Raw genomic sequence first — 23,159 nt, forward strand, 5'->3', positions numbered from 1 at the left:
AGGATGTTCAGTCCTCCTGGTAACGACCGGCATCGGCGACAAGGGTCTCCATGAGTGTGGCCCCTCTTGCCTCCTTGGAAGGTGCAGAAGCGCTGGGGCTAGCACAGTTTCCACTAGAGGACTCCACCATAGCAGCTTCCAGTGGGAGGCCTGGCCAATGATCCTGTATTCCCTAACAGCCAATGCAGAATCACAGAAGCCCACCTGGATGGCATGCTACAATCTGTAGCTATTCCCGAATCGCTAGCTTCAGAGCTACGCTTGGTTTTGGGTACGATGCTGCAGATATCCGGCTTCCAACATCTGTCATGATGAAAGGACTCTGGGTCAAGCCCTCTCGAAGCAGTGACTGTCCCCCTGGATTGTGGACACAGTTAAGACTGCATATAATAATGCGGCATAACGCCACCTGGGAGGTGTGGCTACGTCATGGGCCCTCTTTCGAGGTGCATTATTGACTGATATCTGTACTGCGGCTAGCTGGGTTACTGGTCATCTTCGAATTGAAAGGGAACTATAGGCTACTGATGCACCCCGGTTCGCATCACTCGCATTCGCGGGTTCGATGTAAACGAGAACAAGATCTCTGCGTAGTGACTATTTAATCCCTTGGCAGGTGGGACCGAAGACGTCATGTATAACATGCTCAGTGAATAATTGACCTGTGGAAGGCATCTCCCAAAAGTATTGGTTGTTGGTCATCTTCTCTTTCAGGGAACTGAGTTTACATCCGTAACCTATCATTATATCTACTATGTGAAGCAGGATCTCATTGAGCTGACGTCATCTGCTTAAAAAAAACAGACCTGCAGCACCAGTTGAGTGGGATCTCTGAGCTTATATATTAACTATAAAGAAGTAGATACAGAACGGCTTGCGTCTGTGTGTGGGGTACAGCAGCAATTCTACTCGGGAGCTGTTCCCAGTGTGTGTGTGATGTACGGCAGTGTTTATACTCAGGAGCTATTCCCAGTGTGTGTGTGATGTACGGCAGTGTTTATACTCAGGAGCTATTCCCAGAACCCCTTTTTTTCTTTCTTTAAATAAATAATTTAAGAAAATGAACAGCTGCAACATTACTGTCTAGGTCAATAAGGATTTCACCTGTACTGACTATTAGAAAACATTCAGAAAAAAGTTTCCATGGGGTTTTTTTTTTTTTTTTTCGTATTAATACTACAATAAGTAACAGAACTTGCTTCCCAGTTTGTCTTCAATGTTTTCCATCCCAAACATAACATTCAGCTATTACTGATCGTCAACGCTGGACAAGCCTGTTCTCAGCATCCTGAGCAGGGAATCCATTTCTCTTCAGTGTGTCAGAAGATTACTTGAAAAGCGGTGATATTAATAATTCATGTGAGTGTGGCTGGAGCTCAGCATTATGTTGTAGAAATGGTTTCTGGCTGTACAGTCAGATGTTCCGAACTTCAATGCTGCTGTAACTGTTTTCAGTTCAGGTTCACTTCATTCACAGAGGCGGCACATTATAGGACATGTCACATAGCGATCACGTTGGATTTCACTTGTCATGTAGCACGATGTCACATAGCAATCACGTTGGATTTCACTTGTCATGTAGCACGATGTCACAATGCGATCACGTTGGACTTCACTTGTCATGTAGCACGATGTCACAATGCGATCACGTTGGATTTCACTTGTCATGTAGCACGATGTCACAATGCGATCACGTTGGATTTCACTTGTCATGTAGCACGATGTCACAATGCGATCACGTTGGATTTCACTTTCCCTCACTGACTCAAATTGTAAAAGTCCTAGATTTCCCTGCATAGAGGCTGTTCACTGATTCACTATTTTTCTGGACGTGTAAGACAGTGAAATGAACAGGGATCATTCCATATCATGCTTTCTTTTGGTTTCATTCATTTATGTATTTTTCTTTTTTTTTATTTTAAAGAAAAGTTTTTTCTTTTTTTTTTTTTTTTACCAGTTTACATTTCCGCATAACGAAACAAAATATTGGAATATACAAAAATGAACACTGACACACACACAAAATGCCTTTCCACCTCTCTCTCTCTCTCTCTCTCTCTCTCTCTCTCTCTCTCTCTCTCTCTCTCTCTCTCTCTCTCTCTCTCTCTCGCACTGCGAGTGCTTGGCTGACCTTCAGGATGAATACTGCCCGATCAATGCATTCCCTTAAAGGAAATCAAAGCGCACAGAGCCTTGAGTGGAAATCAAAAGTGCTGGGTGCCTTTCACCTCAGCCAGGAGCTTGGTGGGCAGTATTTGCACCCAGAGGCGATGCTGCTGCTGGTGGAGAGCTCAGCGGGAGGAGCAGGGCTAACCCTGACCTCCACTCAGCGGTCAGCAGGGACCGGCACCAGCTGCTGACACAGTGCGGAGTTACCTGAACACCTCGGGGGTTTTCAGGCAGTAGTAGGCCAACACTTCTTCTGAAGGCCACACACCTGCAAGACAAAATGAATAAATAAATAAATAAATAAATAAGAATAAACACCAAAGTTGGTAAAGTAAAACCTTGCCTGGACTGAAGGTAAACATGACCCATTAAAATCTCTTTTCTAGAATATCAGCAGAATATATACTGTGTGCAGCTGGCTCTTTAGCATCATTCTAAGATATCAGAGTTGTTTTTTTAATTATTATTCAAATTGATTATTTCATGGAATTATGATACACTGGGTGTGGAATTAGCATCACTGAGTCATGTTTTGTTTCTGGATTTTTTATCCTGATGTCTCTTCTATAGTGAACTCATTCTCTGAATCCCACGCGTTGATTCGATGCCAGGCTCTACAATGGTAATATCTACAAGCAGTTGGAGGGTCAGGTCTGAATCACTGTATCAGGTGACTGCAGCTCTCACTGAGGACACCCAGGAGAAAAGCTGGTACTGAAGCCAGTACCCATCCTTCCCATTGCATACAACAAACTGGGTCTCAACCAGAACTCAAGAGATACAGCTTGGATTGTCCACCAGCTTGGATTCCCCCCCCCCCCATGGCTCAATTATAAATCACATCTGAGAAATCAACCAATCACAGTGAATTATTTGCCATCATTCTAGTACATCTTATCTGGTGCACAGAACACCACACCTAACTACAATGTTAAAAAAAAAAAAAAAAAAAACTGTAGAAAAGTAAGAAATGAAATTGCTACAATCTGAACAAGGCAAAAGGCGTTCAATGCTTTAATGGTACTGGCTCAAGTTTCTCCAGCTGCACTTTTGTTTTTAATAGTCTCACCACGACACCACACTTGTAGGGATTCAGGGACAGTTGATTCTGGACAGTTGATTCTGGAACTGAACCATTTCAGGACTGGGGCAGGGGGGCAAGCCTTGCTTCGTAGTTCTCTCACCCAAACTGCACGATGACATCTCTTATACAATAAGAGACACCCCACGCACAATATGTTTAGCTGATCTGATCTACGGTATGATGAATAAGAAATGACGGAATAAGATTTCCAGAACCTTTTGCTCAGGTGGAAATGCAGATCATAACTGCATTGCAGAATGATCAGCTTTTTATTCTGCTTTTCAGCCCTGACTTCTGGTCACAGGTCAGCCCTGTGAGTGTACTGGTGCTTCTCTGTCGCTTCTTCTGCAGTGGCAAGAGGCTCTTATCAGGAACAGGCGTGTTCTGGGCATCCCTTTAACTGCACAGCAGGTAAGTTCTCAGAGCCGCTCGAACAGCAGACAGATGTCTTGCACAGCGCTGCTGCCTCAGCTTCTCTTTCACAGAGCTGCACGCTTTACAAGTATAATTTTGCTACTTATAAATGTAAACCATGCACTGAGAAGTCAAAACACAAAAGCTCCCAATTCCAGAGAACGATTAGCGATTGTAACAGGCAGACATGCTTATCAGTTACTGTCAGTAGTCCCTGTTTAGTTAAGTAATAAAAGTGCCATAATGCTTCCATTGTTTTGTCTATACATTTTGGCACTGGAAGAAATAAACGCTCATTTCAATAAACTTCTGGCTGCTCTGAGCTTTGATTGAGGGAGCTCAGCTGCTGTTTTTCTTTTTTTCATTTTGTGGTTGAGGAGTTAAAAAAAAAAAAAGAAACAAAGAAAAAGCAGTCAATATAATAAGCAGCTTAAATGTACCCATCCACAGCTCTATGCAGTTACTGCGTCATTCTCACACAGTCAGCCCCAGCTACGTGCTCTCCAGGATTAGCAGAGGATGTATTCATGTTTATTGATAAAGTAGGGCTTTTTATTTTGCATGCAAAGTAATATGCAATTATTTTCTTCTACATATATTTTGTGCTGTGTGTGTGTGTTTACAGGGGATGTAGCTTAGTGATTTAATGCAAAAACACCTGACTAAGAAAGATAAAACTAGTTATAACAAGGGATTAAATGTTTCCTTTTAATAACTCATCATTCATTCATACATACATACACACACACACACACACACACACACACACATGCAAGCATGCAATATTATTATGTAGGACTATCCTGTCACCAAAGATAAAGCAACCTATAAAGCTGATAAAATATAAAAAAAGATTATCAAAGTTCAAACCAATCAGCAGTAATGCAATTAGAAGGATTGCTTGTTTTAAAAAGACTAAACCCCACCACAAATCATGACCACAGTCAACACGAGAATACATCCCAAAATTGTAATCTAGCAAATTGAACAGTAACAGAGGTTGACAAACAAGTTCATTTGATAATGATAATGACAGAGCTCTGGAAACAGCAGTCAATGGAACCATTTGAAGCCTGCACCTGCGAATGAATTCCACTGGGAGAGGAGTGATGAGAGGGGAGGGGTTAAAGCTAGTTAGTACATATGGAACAGTTAAGCACCCTTCAGACCTATATACGTTTTCTTTATAAGTGCTAACAATAAACAAACAGGCATATTCGTTCAGCCAGGTTATTGTACTGTTCGTAGCCTCCATGGATTTTCTGGTGCTGTAAGGAGACAACATTAACCCTAAATGCCCTCATTGGAAGTACAGCTGGCTTTAATCTGAGTTTAGATGCACAGCATAGCAGAGGAGAGGAGAGGAGAGGACAGGAGAGTCAGAACAGGCAAGGGATGCTATCTCTTAATCAGTTGTACTAGCCAGAAAAAGAAAACTTTGAAAAGTAAACCAAAGACCAGCCATTATATTGATCATCAGGCTCACACGTATAAGTAAATAATACTCACAAGTAAATAAATAAATACCTGTACATTTAAAGTACAGTGAGGTAGCAAACTAATTCCAGTAAATGTTTCGTAATATGAATTACCGGTACTTCATAGATACCACATGTTTCTAAATGACAGACACACACGTCATGCTAAACGTGCACCTGGATTTTTAATGGTGAACTTTGCATATTTTCCGTGCTGCACCTCCTGTCATGAAGGCATGCAGTCAACACTGAAGAAACTGAGAGTGAGTTACCGACTTCAATTCACAATGTTTAGTCTTTTACTTTCTGTAAGGAGCGATTCGATATATTTTCTTCAGTAATAGCTTCAAATAAAACTCCATTCAAAAATTCAATTCATACAATATGTGGTTCATTTAGAAAAAATGTTAGAGTTTGTGGCAGGAAATGGCCAGAAGAAGGAAGAACAAGAAAGGTAACCGCAGTTTACAGGCGCGGCGTGCACCATATATTTAATATCAAAAATAAATGAAATATTTAAACAAACAAAAAGACACTTGTTTACAGAGCAAAACAAAAGATGTAAACAAATCTAAATCACGAACACACAACAGACCTAAAGGTCCGGCTGGGCAGTAGCCTTCACAGATCCTTTAAGTTCCGGATATGTTTTTAAATGAATCAATCAATCAATCAATCAATCAATCAATCTCTCTCTCTCTCTCTCTCATCCACGCTGCACAAACAAAACATACAGCCCGCTGTCATTTATAATAAATACATTTTCAAAACAATAACAAAACAAAATGCACAGCTACACCATCATAAATACAAAACATAAATACTATAAATAAATCATAAAACAAACAAATACAAAATAACACGGGGGCAGAGGGGGAGACCCAGTTCTAAAAATAAACAACTAAATGTACAGGGCTGCTCGCCCTGTTAGAGACCTACTGTACAATAGGATGGCAATACAAATTGGTTAAGACTGGCTTGGAATATTGTGTTAGCACTATGTACTTTCCTTTCAAGTAATTCAGGAGCATACAGTTGACAGAACAGATCTCTTGTGAAAGAAGGGAAGGGAAGGAGTACACTGGGGTAGGGCACATGGGGTAGTGTTTGAAATGAGATGCAGGCTAAGGCAGTAAACCCCAACATGACCCTGACATCGGCCCTTGGATTCTGACCTGAACCCGAAAAATTTCCCATGATTTGCACATTAACTAAAAAGTCAGACCATTCTTAAGTCTCCTCCATTTGAGATCCAATAATGGATAAGGTAGCTTTTCAACATGATCAACTGGCAATCTGTCCAGGCTGACTGCTAATTTGCTTCAACTTGAGATTAGCTATTGAAATGAAATGAAACCCAAGACACTAATAAAGCAGTATTCGTATGCCTGCAGCCACACCAACTTGCACTGTGATCTCATCGGATATCATATTGTTGAGATGAGAGGCCTCCAGTAACTATCCAGTGGGGCAGTGCTTGCAGTGGTGAGGGTGCAGGGTGCTCAGTAGGGAGTACTTCCATTAGGACCAGAGCTCCACTCCAGACTCCCCAGCATGGTGCCAGGGGACAGAACAATGGAGGCACCGGGACGAGACCTATAAAGGGGTGATAATCAGGACCTCTCTTTCCTGCAAGTCTCTTGACATTGTTTTTTTTTCCACTTTGACCATGCTGAAGGAGTCCTTTTACAGAGAAACTGTATCATCACAAATCCCATGAGATAACGTCCCCGACTCCCTTCCCTCCTGTGCAGACATGAAAACAAGCTCATTTCAATTGCCAATTCAGCGTCACACTAGAAACCAGACTACCTCACAAGACAGGGGATTCAAAACACTGGCCATGCTTTTTAATTACAGTTTGCTTCCCACGTTGTTTTATTATACAAGTTGTTTGTTATTTGGAATCTACCACTTATTTCTACATAAAAGAGCCTTTTTTCCCATGTGTATTGCAATATAGTATCAACTAGCTGAAGCACAACCTGTCAGCAACACATTGGAGTGTTTATCACTGCTTATTCTCACAACAGCAGGGAGTCCTGAGGGCTTGAAGAAACTCAATCTTCAGGCAGGGAGCGAGAACCAAAACATCATTATTAACTTTATGAATGTACAGATATCAACTCAATGTTAAGCTCTCCAGTGCAAACCAATCAGTGCTTTGCTAATACTTGCATCGTTTGTATGTCTCTGCGTTCCCTCATGTTTGTTCACATAGGAATTGTTACAAAAACAAACCTCTAAAAAAACATCAGATATATGTTTACTATTATTATTATTATTATTATTATTATTATTATTATTATTATTTATTATTATTAGTAGTAGTAGTAGTAGTAGTAGTAGTAGTAGTAGTAGTAGTATTACTTTTTAAAGTATTAAACTGGTCATTGTTTATTGTACAGTAATACTGAAACAGCAATACCAGTAAGGACAATTAGCCTACTGTGGAAAATCAGCCATATAAAAATAAATAAATAAATAAATAAATAAATAAATAAATACTATACATTTAGACATAGACTAATTTAGCTTTGTAATATTAGAAACAATAGCATTTTGACAACAGTACCCAACAATATAGTACTGTATTAATATTATTTATTACAAACATTCCAAAAACATGAACACTGTAATTACAGGCTGGAAATGCTATATCAGTATACTATACAGAAGTGCAGCACTAATATAATATTTGTATACGTATACATATTATTACGATTCTTATGTTATTATGTGCCCTGTTCAACACCCACCACCTTCCAAAATATAACATATATGTTTTTTTTTTTTTTTTAAATAAATAATGTGCTTCCGGCAGATAACATGGCTTTCTCCCTGGGTAAATACGTTTTTGTATGAAGGTGTCTGGCCAGTATAATGAGCAGCCAATCTATGCCGGGCTACTGCATTGTCTTTGCTGAAATCTGAAATCGTTACACTGGTGTTTATCCCAGGCTCTGATAGCTTAGTTATTTGCCTTCAAATGCCAAGATACAAGGAATGTCATCATCCGCCAGCCTGGCTGCCTGATGGGCAGTTAATAGATATATCAGACCTGGGGATATATGCTAAGCACAGCAGATGAACGGAGTGGGTGATACATTGATTGATTAGCATAGGGAGAATGGCTTTCTTTTTGACAACCTAAGATTACAGTTCAGCACAGCTTAAATTGCTTACTGCTCTTCTAGCGGGCTTTCAAATTACAGTCCTGTCACCTGGATTCTGTCTATTTGGAGAATGTTAATGTATATAAACAATTAAGAAAGAAAAAGAGAGGGGGAGGAGGAGGGTGTGTGGGGAGGGGGGATGTTCAGTTGTCTGCGCATTGGTTCAAACAAAATGGCTTCGAACAGAAGAACAGCGTTTGTGCGCTGGTGCCTTCAGCAAATAAATAAAATGAAATGACTGATGTTAATTACAGAGGTGCATTTGGTAGTTGTGGGGTGAACAGCAGCTAAAATGTGTAAAAAGCTCAGTTGTGTTACTGCTGCAATATTTCATAACTGGACATATGGGTGCCTTCCAGTACAAAATGTAGGCCGACTGTCCAGTTATTTGGTAACGTTTCTGAATGCCATACACCGTAGAAAGCTAAATTAATCTGACACGCGTACTGCTGTAGTGATTACCGGCTTGGATAAGTGCTTTAAGATAAAATAGCAAACAGCAGCCATCTGATCCAATACTGACCCAACAGCTAAATAAAGCGGAGAAAAATAAAAAATTAATCAAATTAAGCAGAGAAAAATAAAAGGAAAATCAATTTGGGTCTTCCCTGGGAAGCGTGTGAATAATTGGCTTAATAGACATTCTTGTGAATGGAAAGCAAATGCAGCCCTTCAATAAGCTTGGTGCTGGTGGATGGTGACGGGTTTGTAGGTCTCTTCATATTCAAATGGTTGAAACGGTGTGGGTGAGTAGAGGGCTAGTCTTCTCCACAGCTCTGAAGGGGGGCTGTATCTCCTTGCAAGGAACACAGACTCCTCAGGGAGTAACTAAGCTTTCATGCTTAGTCAGTTCACGTTTAATACTACATGAGGGCTGTCTGTTGGGGGGTCGTTGCTGCAGCTTACTGGAACATACACAGACACAGGACTTGGTTATTTTGATTGTGACGTATTTTATAAAACTGATAAAACTGATATTATATATTTGTAAGTTGCGATACAGGAGATGGCAAGACATCTCAGGTACAGCGAGTTGGGAGAAAGTACAGTCCGGTCACCCCTTAAGGGAAAGAGGCTTAGTGGTTACAAAATAGTTTAAGGGATAGCTCTAAGGTAGCTGCATCGCGGTCCTGCAGAGTGAATAGAAGCAGACGGCTGACACTGCACGTTTCAGAGGACGTGTGTGTTCATCTCCATCTCCCTCCCAAGCCAGCGTGGGGGTGGCAGCTGTGAGCCAGGTTGAAATAAAAATAATTTGGCATTTCAAATTGGGGAGAAAAATCAGAAAAAAAAACAATGTATGACTTCATCCTCTGATCTTTTAATTGATTCATTTTTAAATTCAAAGGAAAACAAATTAGTCAATAACTCTCAATGATACCACAGTCAAGAAAGACAATTGAATTGTTAATTCTAAACATGGTTTAATTGCTTAGAAGAGGTGGACAATCACTGACTTTGCAGAAGATGATTTAGAAATGTTTAATGGGATAAACAGAGGTTATGTCCTGAATCTTCATTGTGTGCAGATATCCCAAAATGCATCACGAAAAACATTGGTGAGTTCTATCACATAGGTGGAATGAAACACAATGCAATAGAGTTTTCAAAGCCTTTCCTATTATGGACCTCTCAAAGCCAAGCCTCGGGACCCAAGCAGGGAGAAAACAGTGAATGAAGTCCATGCATTGTGGATTGCACCAGAGAGTAAGGACAGATACCTATCTGGCAACTAGATAAGCAAGAGGGGGGAATAGCTTTTGTGACAGAGATAATTTATCCCTCAAGATCCTGTCACTTCAAGATAAGCAAAGCAATGAATATTCATGCAGTCTTAAACTTGGGATCCTGTGAGGTCAGAACAGAGATTTTCCATCCAGTTCACAAGTTGAATGTGTAAATAAGTGAACGGAAGGATAGGGGAAAAAATCTATAATAATCTGCAAGACAAAGGTCCTTTCACTTTATGAAAACCATGCAGTAATATTTTTTATTATTCATGTTTAGAGACTACAATAGACTACTATTTTTAAATACATATTTGATCTGAAATGCATTATAACTTTGGATTAACTATACTATATATATATATATATATATATATATATATATATATATATATATATATATATATATATATATATATATATACATACACACACACATACAGCTCTGGAAAAATTAAGAGACCACTGCAAAATTATCAGTTTCTCTGGTTTTACTATTTATAGGTATGTGTTTGGGTAAAATGAACACTTTTGTTTTATTCTATAAACTACTGACAACATTCCTCCCAAATTAAAAATAAAAATATTGTCATTTAGAGCATTTATTTGCAGAAAATGACAACTGGTCAAAATAACAAAAAAGATGCAGTGTTGTCAGACCTCGAATAATGCAAAGAAAATAAGTTCAGATTCATTTTTAAACAACACAATACTAATGTTTTAACTTAGGAAGAGTTCAGAAATCAATATTTGGTGGAATAACCCTGATTTTCAAGTACAGCTTTCACGCATCTTGGCATGCTCTCCACCAGTTTTTCACATTGATGTTGGGTGACTTTATGCCACTCTTGGCTCAAAAATTCAAGCAGCTTGGCTTTGTTTGATGGCTTGTGACCATCCGTCTTCCTCTTGATCACATTCCAGAGGTTTTCAGTGGGGTTCAGGTCTGGAGATTGGGCTGGCCATGACAGGGTCTTGATCTGGTGGTCCTCCATCCACACCTTGATTGACCTGGCTGTGTGGCATGGAGCATTGTCCTGCTGGAAAAACCAATCCTCAGAGTTGGGGAACATTGTCAGAGCAGAAGGAAGCAAGTTTTCTTCCAGGACAACCTTGTACTTGGCTTGATTCATGCTAAAGCTGCTCGATTCCAGCCTTGCTGAAGCACCCCCAGATCATCACCGATCCTCCACCACATTTCACAGTGGGTGCGAGACACTGTGGCTTGTAGGCCTCTCCAGGTCTCTGTCTAACCATTAGATGACCAGGTGTTGGGCAAAGCTGAAAATTGGACTCATATGGGGGTGCTTCAGCAAGGCTGGAATTGGGCAGATTTGTCTTTGTGAAGGACGCACGAATCAAGCCAAGTACAAGGTTGTCCTGGAAGAAAACTTGCTTTCTTCTGCTCTGACAATGTTCCCCAACTCTGAGGATTGGTTTTTCCAGCAGGACAATGCTCCATGCCACACAGCCAGGTCAATCAAGGTGTGGATGGAGGACCACCAGATCAAGACCCTGTCATGGCCAGCCCAATCTCCAGACCTGAACCCCATTGAAAACCTCTGAAATGTGATCAAGAGGAAGACGGATGGTCACAAGCCATCAAACAAAGCCGAGCTGCTTGAATTTTTGAGCCAGGAGTGGCATAAAGTCACCCAACATCAATGTGAAAGACTAGTGGAGAGCATGCCAAGACGCATGAAAGCTGTGATTGAAAATCAGGGTTATTCCACCAAATATTGATTTCTGAACTCTTCCTAAGTTAAAACATTAGTATTGTGTTGTTTAAAAATGAATATGAACTTATTTTCTTTGCATTATTCGAGGTCTGACAAAACTGCATCTTTTTTGTTATTTTGACCAGTTGTCATTTTCTGCAAATAAATGCTCTAAATGACAATATTTTTATTTTTAATTTGGAAGAAATGTTGTCAATAGTTTATAGAATAAAACAAAAATGTTCATTTTACCCAAACATATACCTATAAATAGTAAAACCAGAGAAACTGATAATTTTGCAGTGGTCTCTTAATTTTTTCCAGAGCTGTGTGTGTGTGTGTCTATATATATACAGAATATAGTAAAATATTAATTTTACATGCAGCCTCCAGCAAACATTCATTCCCCACTTTGCATGAAAGTGTTCTATTTGTATCTGCACTTCCTCACTGCAGTCCTCTGCAGAAGCATTATTTATGGTTACTGAAGCCCCGTGCTTGTGCAAACATGGATGTCATCTAACTTTGGCGAAGTGGTTCATGGAGAAGGTTAAAATCAGCATTAATACACAGAGAAGGCTTGCTCAGATTTAGTTTTTGTCACTTTTTCTTTCTTATCAGCTAAAAGCGGTTGGAGGACCAGCTATGAGGTAAAATCCTAACTGAACAATCTGAAAGCCATGGAGAGAACGTGCTAGGAAGACAAGGGCTGCTTATCAGTGTCTGTTCCATAAAACAAAAATGACCAAGCCTCAAACAAAGCATATGTTTTCTGTAAACTGGAATTTGATTCGCCCTGTAAAAACCTAGGTAGCTGTTTTGTTTTATACCAGTAGTGACTAACTTGATCCAGCCCTAAGCATTTCTTTTTTCTTTCTTTTTCTAAATTGAGTTGAATTACATCTGGGGCCTATTTTGGGGGGATAAATGAAATCTGAAATCATTTCGGCACAGCATTTGGAGTGTTTCCCAGAAGCAATTTTTGCAGAGCATATTCGCCAGGAAAGTAAAAAGGCAAAAGACAAGGAGAAGTTAAAAGCTTAGCACTGTAGGTCAGCCGTGACACAATGAGTTATCATTTTCTAGCACTCTCCCTGCATGAGAAAGGGACTTCATATCCAGGTGCAAACATTAGTACTACTTTTTCTTTCCCTCTTCTCACTACTTGATGCCTTTTAAATGTCACTTACTTTACATGAGGTACTTTGCAGAGACATGAATCAACAGCAATCACAACTATTATCCCCTGTAGCGAGCCCCAGTCTTAATGCATTATGACACCTTAGCTGGACAGTCACTGATTTACCTTTCCGCTTCCAGGAGAATAAAGTGGCATTATGAGAAAACGGTTGTGATCTGAACAGCATGGGCACAACTGGTATTAAATTTACCTCTCAGCCTAAGTGAATTTCCCTCGCAACTGACTAATCAAAGTGAAAGCTGTGGACAAAGCTTACTCGGCCAGCACTTCCCCACCCCTGGGATTTTGTTTCATCTTGTTTGCTTCTGCTGCTGCTCCTGCTCTCACTACTAGCTGGCAGAAGTTTAAAGCGAAAAGGAGGATAATCCGGCATGGGTGGCTTCTATGAAATTACATCCTTTATATGGAGAGGCTTTTAGCTGTCTGTCAGAGCCGTGACTATCAGAGAAAGTGTGACAATCTCATTCCGCTGGGCACCCCTATCAAAGGAGGGAGTAATAGCTGTAACCGTGATGGCTCTCACTGACCTTACATGATCCATTATCCAGTAAGCACGTTTACACACCGCGCTTTACATATGCGAGGGGAAATTAAAAGGCTGTCACTTTCACTTCCCCGGGTAGTGAAATCCTTGTCGGCATGTGAAGTTCCGGCATTGATATGTTGAAGTCGTTTATTTTACACTAGATTATGCGCTGATAAGCCCTGCATGCTACAAAGGCATACAGTTCACAGGGAGAAGAGGTACAACGAAACAGTGCACTTTGATATAGGGATACTTTCTACTCCATTTTAATACACAACAATGAAATACACACTATCTGCCACAACAGCGCTTTATAAACACACTTATATATGTGTGTGTGTGCCCGGAATTTGATATACACATACAGTAGTGTGCACATTTATTAGCACACCTCAAGTGATAAAGAAACAATAGGAACTCATGTGAACATATTAGACAACTTTGTGCTTTAATTAAGCATTTTAAACAACTTGTATAAAGTCTAATGAATTTTACCGTTTGTGGCTATGTGTCGCTAAATTGCCAATTTTAACATTTCTACAAGATTTTGAGCTAGTGGTTTGATTTCATATGCACAACAAAACAAAGCTACAGAAACAACGATAATAAATGTGCACACTACTGTATAAGATATGATACGATAAGATAATTTAACCATGAGAACTGTTTGTTTCTTGTTTATCAATCACAAATAAGACCCAATAAACAAAGACTGTTCTAAATATATAAGCCAGGCTATTGGAAAATTCTATGCTATGTACGTGCATGTAATGCATGAATAACTACAGAGAAGGATCACATGTAACGCTGAAAGAGTTGCCATGACTTTTACTAGTGAAACATCAGTATTGTGTGCTGTCCTGAGTACAAAAGCACCCTAACAAACACAAACTGACATGTAAAGGGGTGATGCAGCTTTCATATCTTACACAATACAGGGATGCTATTATCATAATACATTAATCACATGAGGGACAATTACACAAAGGTATGTGCTACATATTCTAGGTTTCCTTTTCTTGTCCAATGCTTGCATAATACACACTGAAGCAAAGCATTCCCAGAATGTATGCTGGTACTAACCTGTCTATTGCAGGGCTAATTCTCACAGTCAAAGGTATACAGTATCTCACCGCAGCATTATAAATCCCATCAAGTTCTATCAGCCCACTGAATGAGACATTGTAACATCTACAGCTCTGGGAGCACACAGGACATGTGACTTACACTGCAGGTATTGCGAAAGCACATTGAAACAGCAAGTGCCGTTTTTATCATACTGTAAACAGATTTTGTGTCGCTGCCTTGTTGTTTATGATAAGGTAAACAGTCTGACCCAACATTTACCCTTTCCAAGATTTGGAAAAAGGGTTACTCTTTAATCCATGCACGTTATCGTTCCTTTCAAATAGCCTCGCTATCTTTGCAGCATGCCATGTGTCTCTTTGTGACCACAAGGTTCTGAAGCCCACTCAACACTCTTTTTAAACCCTGTGTGTAATTCCACTCAACACTCTTTTTAAACCCTGTGTGTAATTCCACTCAACACTCTTTTTAAACCCTGCGTGTAATTCCACTCAACACTCAATCCTGTGTATAATTCCTGTCACCCGGATTACCGATATTTGAAAAATAAAAGCATTTCCATGCTTATTTCAATTGGTCTCCGCAGCTAGAGAATTATAGAGACCTGTTGTACAAATGCTGGTTACCACTCCCAAAGAGCGTTCAACAAATGTTGTGATTCAGGCCCGGTATATTATCCAGGGAACAGAACAACATGAATCCAAGTCTTCATTATCATAGAACTTTTATTGAGGGAAGTCATTCAAGCACGAGATCTTAGAACATGAAAATCCATCCGAGAGAGAACAAAAGAAGCTACACTGCAGCCGTACTGCACAGGAGGAGGAGGAATAAAGAAAGAATAGGGAAAAGAAGATACAAGTCAAACACTGCACAGGCATCAGCTGGTCCACAAAGGAGAAGATGGAGCAATTATCATTGTGCATGGCAAGAATAATCATTATTCACAGGCAAGAGAGCGTGGCACAGCACAATGAAGCAATAGGATGTGTTACTGACAATATAAACATTGCTCAAGAGACCATGGCACAGCACGACGAACCAACAGGATGTGTTACTGACAACATAAACATTGCTATATTTTGCATAACGATGCATTCCCTTTGCTTAAATAGAACGGCTTTGTTTCACAGGTGAGCCAGGAATGGCATTATCTGTCCCCTGTGTTAATTCATCTCTGCCCATCTAGTAACTAAAACACAAGGATGGACCAGTGCGATTCCAGCAGCTCAGCTATTACAGAGCTATTCAGGGTTTCACAAGGTAGGCCCGAAAAAGGAAAGTTGTTTTTAATGGGAAGACAGAAAGATAGATACAGCAGGCAGCCTCAGTGCTCACCACCAGCGTACAGTATCGTCTGATTCTTCATAGCGTCTGGAGTGGTAGAGTTAAACCTCTAAAATGCTGTAAATGTATGCATGTAAAATAAGAAGCCTAAAGCTGCTAGACACAGCAGCAGTTCTTCTGACTCACCACATTCTCCAGGTGGAAATGGCTCCTGTAGGAACACTTCTGGCACACAGGGCAAGATGGCAAAGTTGCTGAACTTCAATAATTAAAGCAATTACAAGGGACAGACTTTGAGACCTGTCTAGCAAAGCCGCCTATGGGACATGTGGCCATCGCAGACGGGTGCCCCTTCATATCCGCACTTGGCAAGTGCAGTGGTGATGTACAATCCCTCTGATTATCTAAAGTGACACTATAGGGGCACTTTCCGTGAACTTGGAAAGAGGGAATCACAGTGAATGAGGTAGGAGAAGTAATAGGCCAATATTTTATCTGCTGATTGAGGGGATCTGAGCAGTGCGCTGGGTGTCCTGAAGATAATTGGCTAACTAAGGTTAAACCAAAGCATGGAGATTTCTTGTTAGACCAGAAAATCTCAATTGCTTTGCCCTAAGCTCACAAAACTACATACTAACTGTACCCTACAGCTACAGTAATCAACATCAAACACACATACACACACTCACAACTAATTTTTATTTTTAATTTTTGCCTCTGAATTTAACTCTCAATTCTTCGTCATTCAGGGTCATTACATGCAGTATGAAGACATTCAGGTTATTCAGGTATACAGGATATTTTTTCAAGTTACAACAATATGCAGTAGATTTAAAAAATTAAATGAAAACCCTACTGCATCCGGGAACCTAATCATTTCCTGTGCTGTACAATTTGATTGGATCACTGGAGTGTGCGGCAGAATAAGTGATTAGGTACCAGGAAGCAGCAATGAAGCTGAATCTGTCATTTGGCTTTTAAAACACATGCATATCCAAAATTGAAATATAAGCAAAGATCTTCAACAGAGGAAAGAAGGGCCAGCAATAAGAGCGAATAATAGGGCATGTACAGTAGGTGCCTTGTTTAAAGCACAGTCCCATATCATCAACAAAGCATGGCAAAGTGCAACACAGGTACACTCACAACCCATCCCCAAACCGCGTGGTACAGTAGGAACCAGCAGCGAACAGTCAGCACCTCATTCATGCATGTTTGAATACGGACTCCTAATTGAAATCAAAACCTCATGCCGTATACAGCAGCCCTTGATGAAATGAATAAATGTAAACAGCTTAATATAAGTGCTTATTATAATCTACTGCTATTACAGTAGGTAGGATTAGGGATACGGATAGAGTTTCATATTCATTTAATCTAAGCACACATTCAAATTAATTCGCTCTGAATAGGAACAGTGGGGAGTATTCAATAGATCCAGACAGCAGGGGATCTCTTTTAGACTATTAAAATAGACCTTCGCCTGGCCTTGCAGATGCTCGTATACTTTAGAGCTAAATTACACCTGAAGGACTGCTAAAACCCATCTTTTTTATTTTTACCTAGTGCTGTGTTTGAAAAATCCTAGAACTCCTCAAGACAAGAAACACAAGGCACACAGACCTATTTTATTGATCTCAAAAGCAGAATATAGCCAAGCAATTCTGTTTAAAGTGATTCAATTTACTCCAGGGTGCTGATTTCATTCACTCAGCATCATGAGGAGACATTCACTGCGCTAAAGGATGGTCAAACCGCCTGCAAGCTCATCAATTAATTAAATACAAAGCTTGTTGTGTTTGAGGACTAGAAATGAATAACCAGATGTTACCTAGGGCTCACGTGTGCACCTACTGTACATTAAGATAAACAAGATGTGCAATCCTGGTCCAGAGAAAAGTCATCATTAATCTAAGCCCCATATCCCGGCTCAGCCCTAAGGAATCTAAGCAGTACGGTACATCACACACACACCACCTTCTAAACTGGTACAGAGCACGGAGTTGCAAATATGTGAATGGCTTAATGTGACAAATTCAGCTTGTCAGGTGATTTTGTTTTATTCCAATTTGAGAAGTAACTTGACAGTGGAGCGCTGCATTACAACACTGAATTGTGAAAGTTTTTATTTCCCTAAAACCAACAGACAGGTGTAATTAAGGCAATCCAATTTCTTTAATATTTAATTATGCAAAAACAAGCAGGCAATTCCAGGAGAACATAAACATTGGGCTTTGATTTCCACGGCTTTTCCAAATGACTTCATCATGTTTTATGAGGCTTTCCATATCAAAGTATTGTGCTGATCTGATTATTCTTTCATATCAGAGTAACGTGCTGATCTGATTACTCTTTCATATCAAAGTATTGTGCTGATCTGATTACTCTTTCATATCAGGGTACTGTGCTGATCTGATTACTCTTTCATATCAGAGTAATGTACTGATCTGATTACTCTTTCATATCAGAGTATTGTGCTGATCTGATTACTCTTTCATATCAGGGTACAGTGCTGTCCTGATTACTCTTTCATATCAGAGTATTGTGCTGATCTGATTATTCTTTCATATCAGAGTATTGTGCTGATCTGATTACTCTTTCATATCAGAGTATTGTGCTGATCTGATTACTCTTTCATATCAGAGTAATGTATTGATCTGATTACTCTTTCATATCAGCGTATTGTGCTGATCTGATTACTCTTTCATATCAGAGTAATGTGCTGATCTGATTACTCTTTCATATCAGAGTATTGTGCTGATCTGATTACTCTTTCATATCAGGGTACTGTGCTGTCCTGATTACTCTTTCATATCAGAGTATTGTGCTGATCTGATTATTCTTTCATATCAGAGTAATGTGCTGATCTGATTACTCTTTCATATCAGAGTATTGTGCTGATCTGATTACTCTTTCATATCAGAGTAATGTGCTGATCTGATTACTCTTTCATATCAGGGTACTGTGCTGTCCTGATTACTCTTTCATATCAGAGTATTGTGCTGATCTGATTATTCTTTCATATCAGAGTAATGTGCTGATCTGATTACTCTTTCATATCAGAGTATTGTGCTGATCTGATTACTCTTTCATATCAGGGTACTGTGCTGATCTGATTACTCTTTCATATCAGAGTATTGTGCTGATCTGATTATTCTTTCATATCAGAGTATTGTGCCGCTTTGCAATTATGTGGCTCTTCCACGTTGTTGAAGATTCAAAGAGAAAATGAGCTGAAATGGAAAAGCTCACCCTCTGAAGTCTCTCTCCTGATCCATTACTGACCTTGACAGCTTGGCATTGCCTGCTTAACTGTATTATTAGTGTCAGTTATAAACTACTACTATATTTATATATAGCACAGGCCATGCACAAATCCAACAAGGCCCTTTAATTCTGTAAAAAATAAATCTTTACAGCCTGATAAAAGCGCATTTTTCACCCCCATTTATTTGATCACTTTTCAAAAACTGTGATACACGATATCCATAACCTCCCTCAGGAGTAACCCACAAAGGAGTTAGACACAGGCAGTAGCAAAGTGAAAGTGCTTTTCACTTGTGAGGAGCTGTATGTAATCAGCTCTAGTTTACGTGCTGTGTGTGTGTGTTATATACAGTATGTATAACCACTGATCTGTATCAAACACACAAATCCATAACACTTTCTCCACAGAGTTCAATTAGAGGAGAGGGCTTACCTAACAACGGAAAAAAAGACTTAAAATAAAATATAAAATAAAAACTGCCACAAAAATGTAATGCCATTGATAATATTCACATACCACCACTGCAATACTTCGTCTTTAAAGGTAAGCTAACTTTTTTTTTTAAATCCTTACTTATTATTAGCATTGGTTTCTATTTACTTGTGTTGACACTGTTTTTGTTCCTTTTATACATTATAAGTTTTTCAAGAATAGAAATATAGAAAACTGACACAGTTTCTTCCCGGTGTCTAATCACTTCCTGTGAGGTGGGTCACATGGGCAAATTGCAGCTAGCCCATTGGTGTGAAACTGAGTTACAGCACATGAAGTGATTTGGTACCAGGAAGCAGCAGCTACTTTTGTTTTGGATTGTAATGTCTTTGAAATATCAGCACTTTTCAAATTGACTTCAAATACAAGCAAGGTAAGAAATGCATTAAATACACCCAGGGTGACGACAAGGCCTCTTAAGGGACAAGCATGAACACTCATGGGCCTTTCCTTAATAGATACCCCCAGATGTATTGCTTTTTCTGGGCTCAGCTACTGTATCGAAGCCCCAGGGTGAGGGAGGCCTGGTAGTAGTGATTGCAGCTTCAGCACTACCATCCTTTGATAACAGAACACAAATGAAAGAAAATGAAATGAAAATATTACAATAAATGCAGTACTGTTGACAAATAGATCATAATACTCATCACAACCAGTAGGTTCAGCATGTTCTATTGCTTTTCACTGGTCTTGAATTAGCCTTTCTCTTGTACTAATTGTGATTAAACGAATCTCATCAGTTTATCCTGTGAGACGTTAAACTAGGGTGTGGTCAACATTTTTGAGAGGGTGCAATTACAGGAATGAGGATTATTACAAATATTATATACATTTCATTAGGGGCTACACCAAAAGAAAAAAAAGTACAATAAAATGTCCAACTGTGGCAAAGTGGTTTGCAGTGTGCAGGTGTAGAGGTGATGCAATGCGTGAACAGATGACAAACAACAAAGTTGGCGGTCCAAACGATTCTTTACTTGTTTTATTTGTAATCCAGGTCATGTTGGCGACAGTCAATAATAATCCCAGGCAATACACAGCAATGTGTACTGCACAGTTTAAACCACGGGGTACAGTCCTGAAATAATAAACACAGTATAAACACACACAAAAAGTCAAGTCCAGTCCAGAGTGAGTGCTGTACGTGGTGAAATACAGTTTAGAGTGAACAGTAGTGCAGTGCTGTCCAGGTTGGTGGTGGCCTTTAGCTACAGCTCCCGGACCATGTTAGCCGACTAACAAGAACAAATGAGTACAATTAGAAACGACAAAATAAACAAACCCGAAATACTCCCGGTTCTTTTATTACTCTCCTTCAACAAAGAAGCAGTTCGCTCTGCCACACCCCTTTTGTACTCTAACCCACACCCCCTTGGTTAGCAAGTGCAACCGCTTTTGCCACATCGATTCCTGTATGGGGCAATGACTGCGGCTCCGCCCCCTTTCTAGATGGTCAACTTCAAAATTTAAAACCAAGATTCATTCTTTCTCTGTCACACCAACCTATGATTATATATTATATATATATATATATATATATATATATATATATATATATACTTTTTTTATCTGAAGTGTTCTGTAAGAAAGGAAGGATACCTCGGATGGTAATTGAAGTCAACAGCTCAGAATTACTGCTTACTGCAGCAAAACCAGCAGGAACAGAGACTAAGCCTCCACACGTTCAACTCTGCCGAAGGAGCCTTCAAATGAATATTTAAAACCTCCATATGAATATTTTAAGCATGACAACCGCATGTAAACACTAAGCCAAAGTGCTCAAATCCACTCAGAAAGACTATTAAGTCATCAGCAGTCTCCTGACAGAATCCACTGAATATGGCAACAGTGAGAAGTGGAGAGACAGTTGGAATCATTTCAACACTGCTAATTTAACTTGTCTTAAAAGCAAGCACTGCTCAACGTGTCATCATCAATGTCATCTCCCCCAGTCTGTACAGCCTGCGAGCCAGCACAAGAAAGGTCCGCGGTGCCCCTGCTTGTCGACTGGTTGAGAATCTAATTGGTTGTGCTGACAGGCCTGGGAATTGGTAGAAGAAGCGGCTCAGTTAATCTGCGAGGAAGCAGAGCAGAGCTCAGTATCCATCACTGAGCTGTGCTCCCAGGCTGTCGTAGAGTGACTCTGATGGTAGTGTGTAGCTCTTCTGCTCCAGCTGCCTAACTGACTTCCACAAATCAAATTCAATAAGGTTTGTCACTCGATAACCACCATGAAACAACCTTATCTTTGACCAATAGGCAGCTCATTCACTTTTTCCACTTGTGAAGGTGACCTGCTGAAGCAACAATTAGTAAGCATACCTGTTTTTTAAGAGTATTTATATTCCTGCCCTACTCTCAGCTTTAAAAAAATGAGAGCGGTTGAGAGAAAACACAGCCATGACAGATGAAAAACAAAACCTGCAAACTTGTCAGCCTGCTGCAGGCATTCAGTGCATGACGGTATCGGTTTCTTGTAACAGATATATTTTTCATTAAATGTTGTAATGCTTTTGTATTAATGGATATGCAACGTTGACTTTTGAGTCTTGCTGCGAGTCATATCGAAAACGCTTTTTAAAACCTACATTATTAGCCATAACAGCTATGTCAACAATTGGTTATTAAGTTCTGATCTGCATGGTGATACAGTATATGAAAATGCACTGCTATTTTTCAATGCTTGGCTCTAGATATCATTAATTTGTCAGAGATGACTGGAGGCTGAGATATTAAGAGGAGGTTTAATTCCACTATCCCCTGGTATTTCACTGCCTGTCTATCCATGGCTCTTTTTAAATAACAGGTATCTTAGACAAGGGAACGCATCAAGAAATTAGCTGTTGCATACTCATGGTACCAGAAGCAGCAGTTTCTTTGGAATGTCAAAAGTTTTTTTTTTTTTAAACTTCCAATTGAGTGGTGCTAACAAGGCTTTTATATTGTATTGCATTCTTTACCCAATAATGAACCTCAGGAGAGAATGTCTTGAATAGAATCCCAAGGTCTTGCAGCATCTAACATAATCACTTTCATTATATAAAACATGTTTTACTAATGAGTAAATGTGGTAAAAGAAGTAGCACTGCAGCTGTCTGCATTGTACACAATGACATATGCATCTTTTTGTAAGAATTGTAATAAGGAACTACGATTTCATGAAAACAGTTTTGTAAACATGTATGAGAATGAGTTTGTGCTATCCAGCACCAATCGGTCAATAGTCACTATAGCCCTCTTGACGTCCCTCAGCCGTCAATAGTCACTATAGCCCTCTTGACGTCCCTCAGCCGTCAATAGTCACTATAGCCCCCTTGACGTCACTCAACAGTCAATAGTCACTCAGCAGTCAATAGTCACTATAGCCCTCTTGACGTCAGTCAGCAGTCAATAGTTACTATAGCCCTCTTGACGTCACCCAACAGTCTATAGTCACTATAGCCCTCTTGACTTCACTCAGCAGTCAATAGTCACTATAGCCCTCTTGACGTCACTCAGCAGTCAATAGTCACTATAGCCCTCTTGACGTCACT

General features: G+C 39.7%; 1 protein-coding gene across 2 annotated transcripts in view; it reads right to left on the reverse strand.

Annotated features, from left to right (window-relative positions):
* The window catches only part of LOC121316347 (calmodulin-lysine N-methyltransferase-like), a 157,388-nt gene that overhangs the window by 48,372 nt on the left and 85,857 nt on the right, over nucleotides 1-23,159 (reverse strand). For both annotated transcript variants that reach the window (XM_041251414.1, XM_041251412.1), the window contains exon 4: nucleotides 2,377-2,437. In XM_041251414.1, the coding sequence (XP_041107348.1) occupies nucleotides 2,377-2,437 (61 nt within the window). The remainder of the gene's footprint in view (nucleotides 1-2,376; nucleotides 2,438-23,159) is intronic.

Source organism: Polyodon spathula, chromosome 5 (genome assembly GCF_017654505.1).
Source record: "Polyodon spathula isolate WHYD16114869_AA chromosome 5, ASM1765450v1, whole genome shotgun sequence".
Lineage (NCBI taxonomy): Eukaryota > Metazoa > Chordata > Actinopteri > Acipenseriformes > Polyodontidae > Polyodon > Polyodon spathula.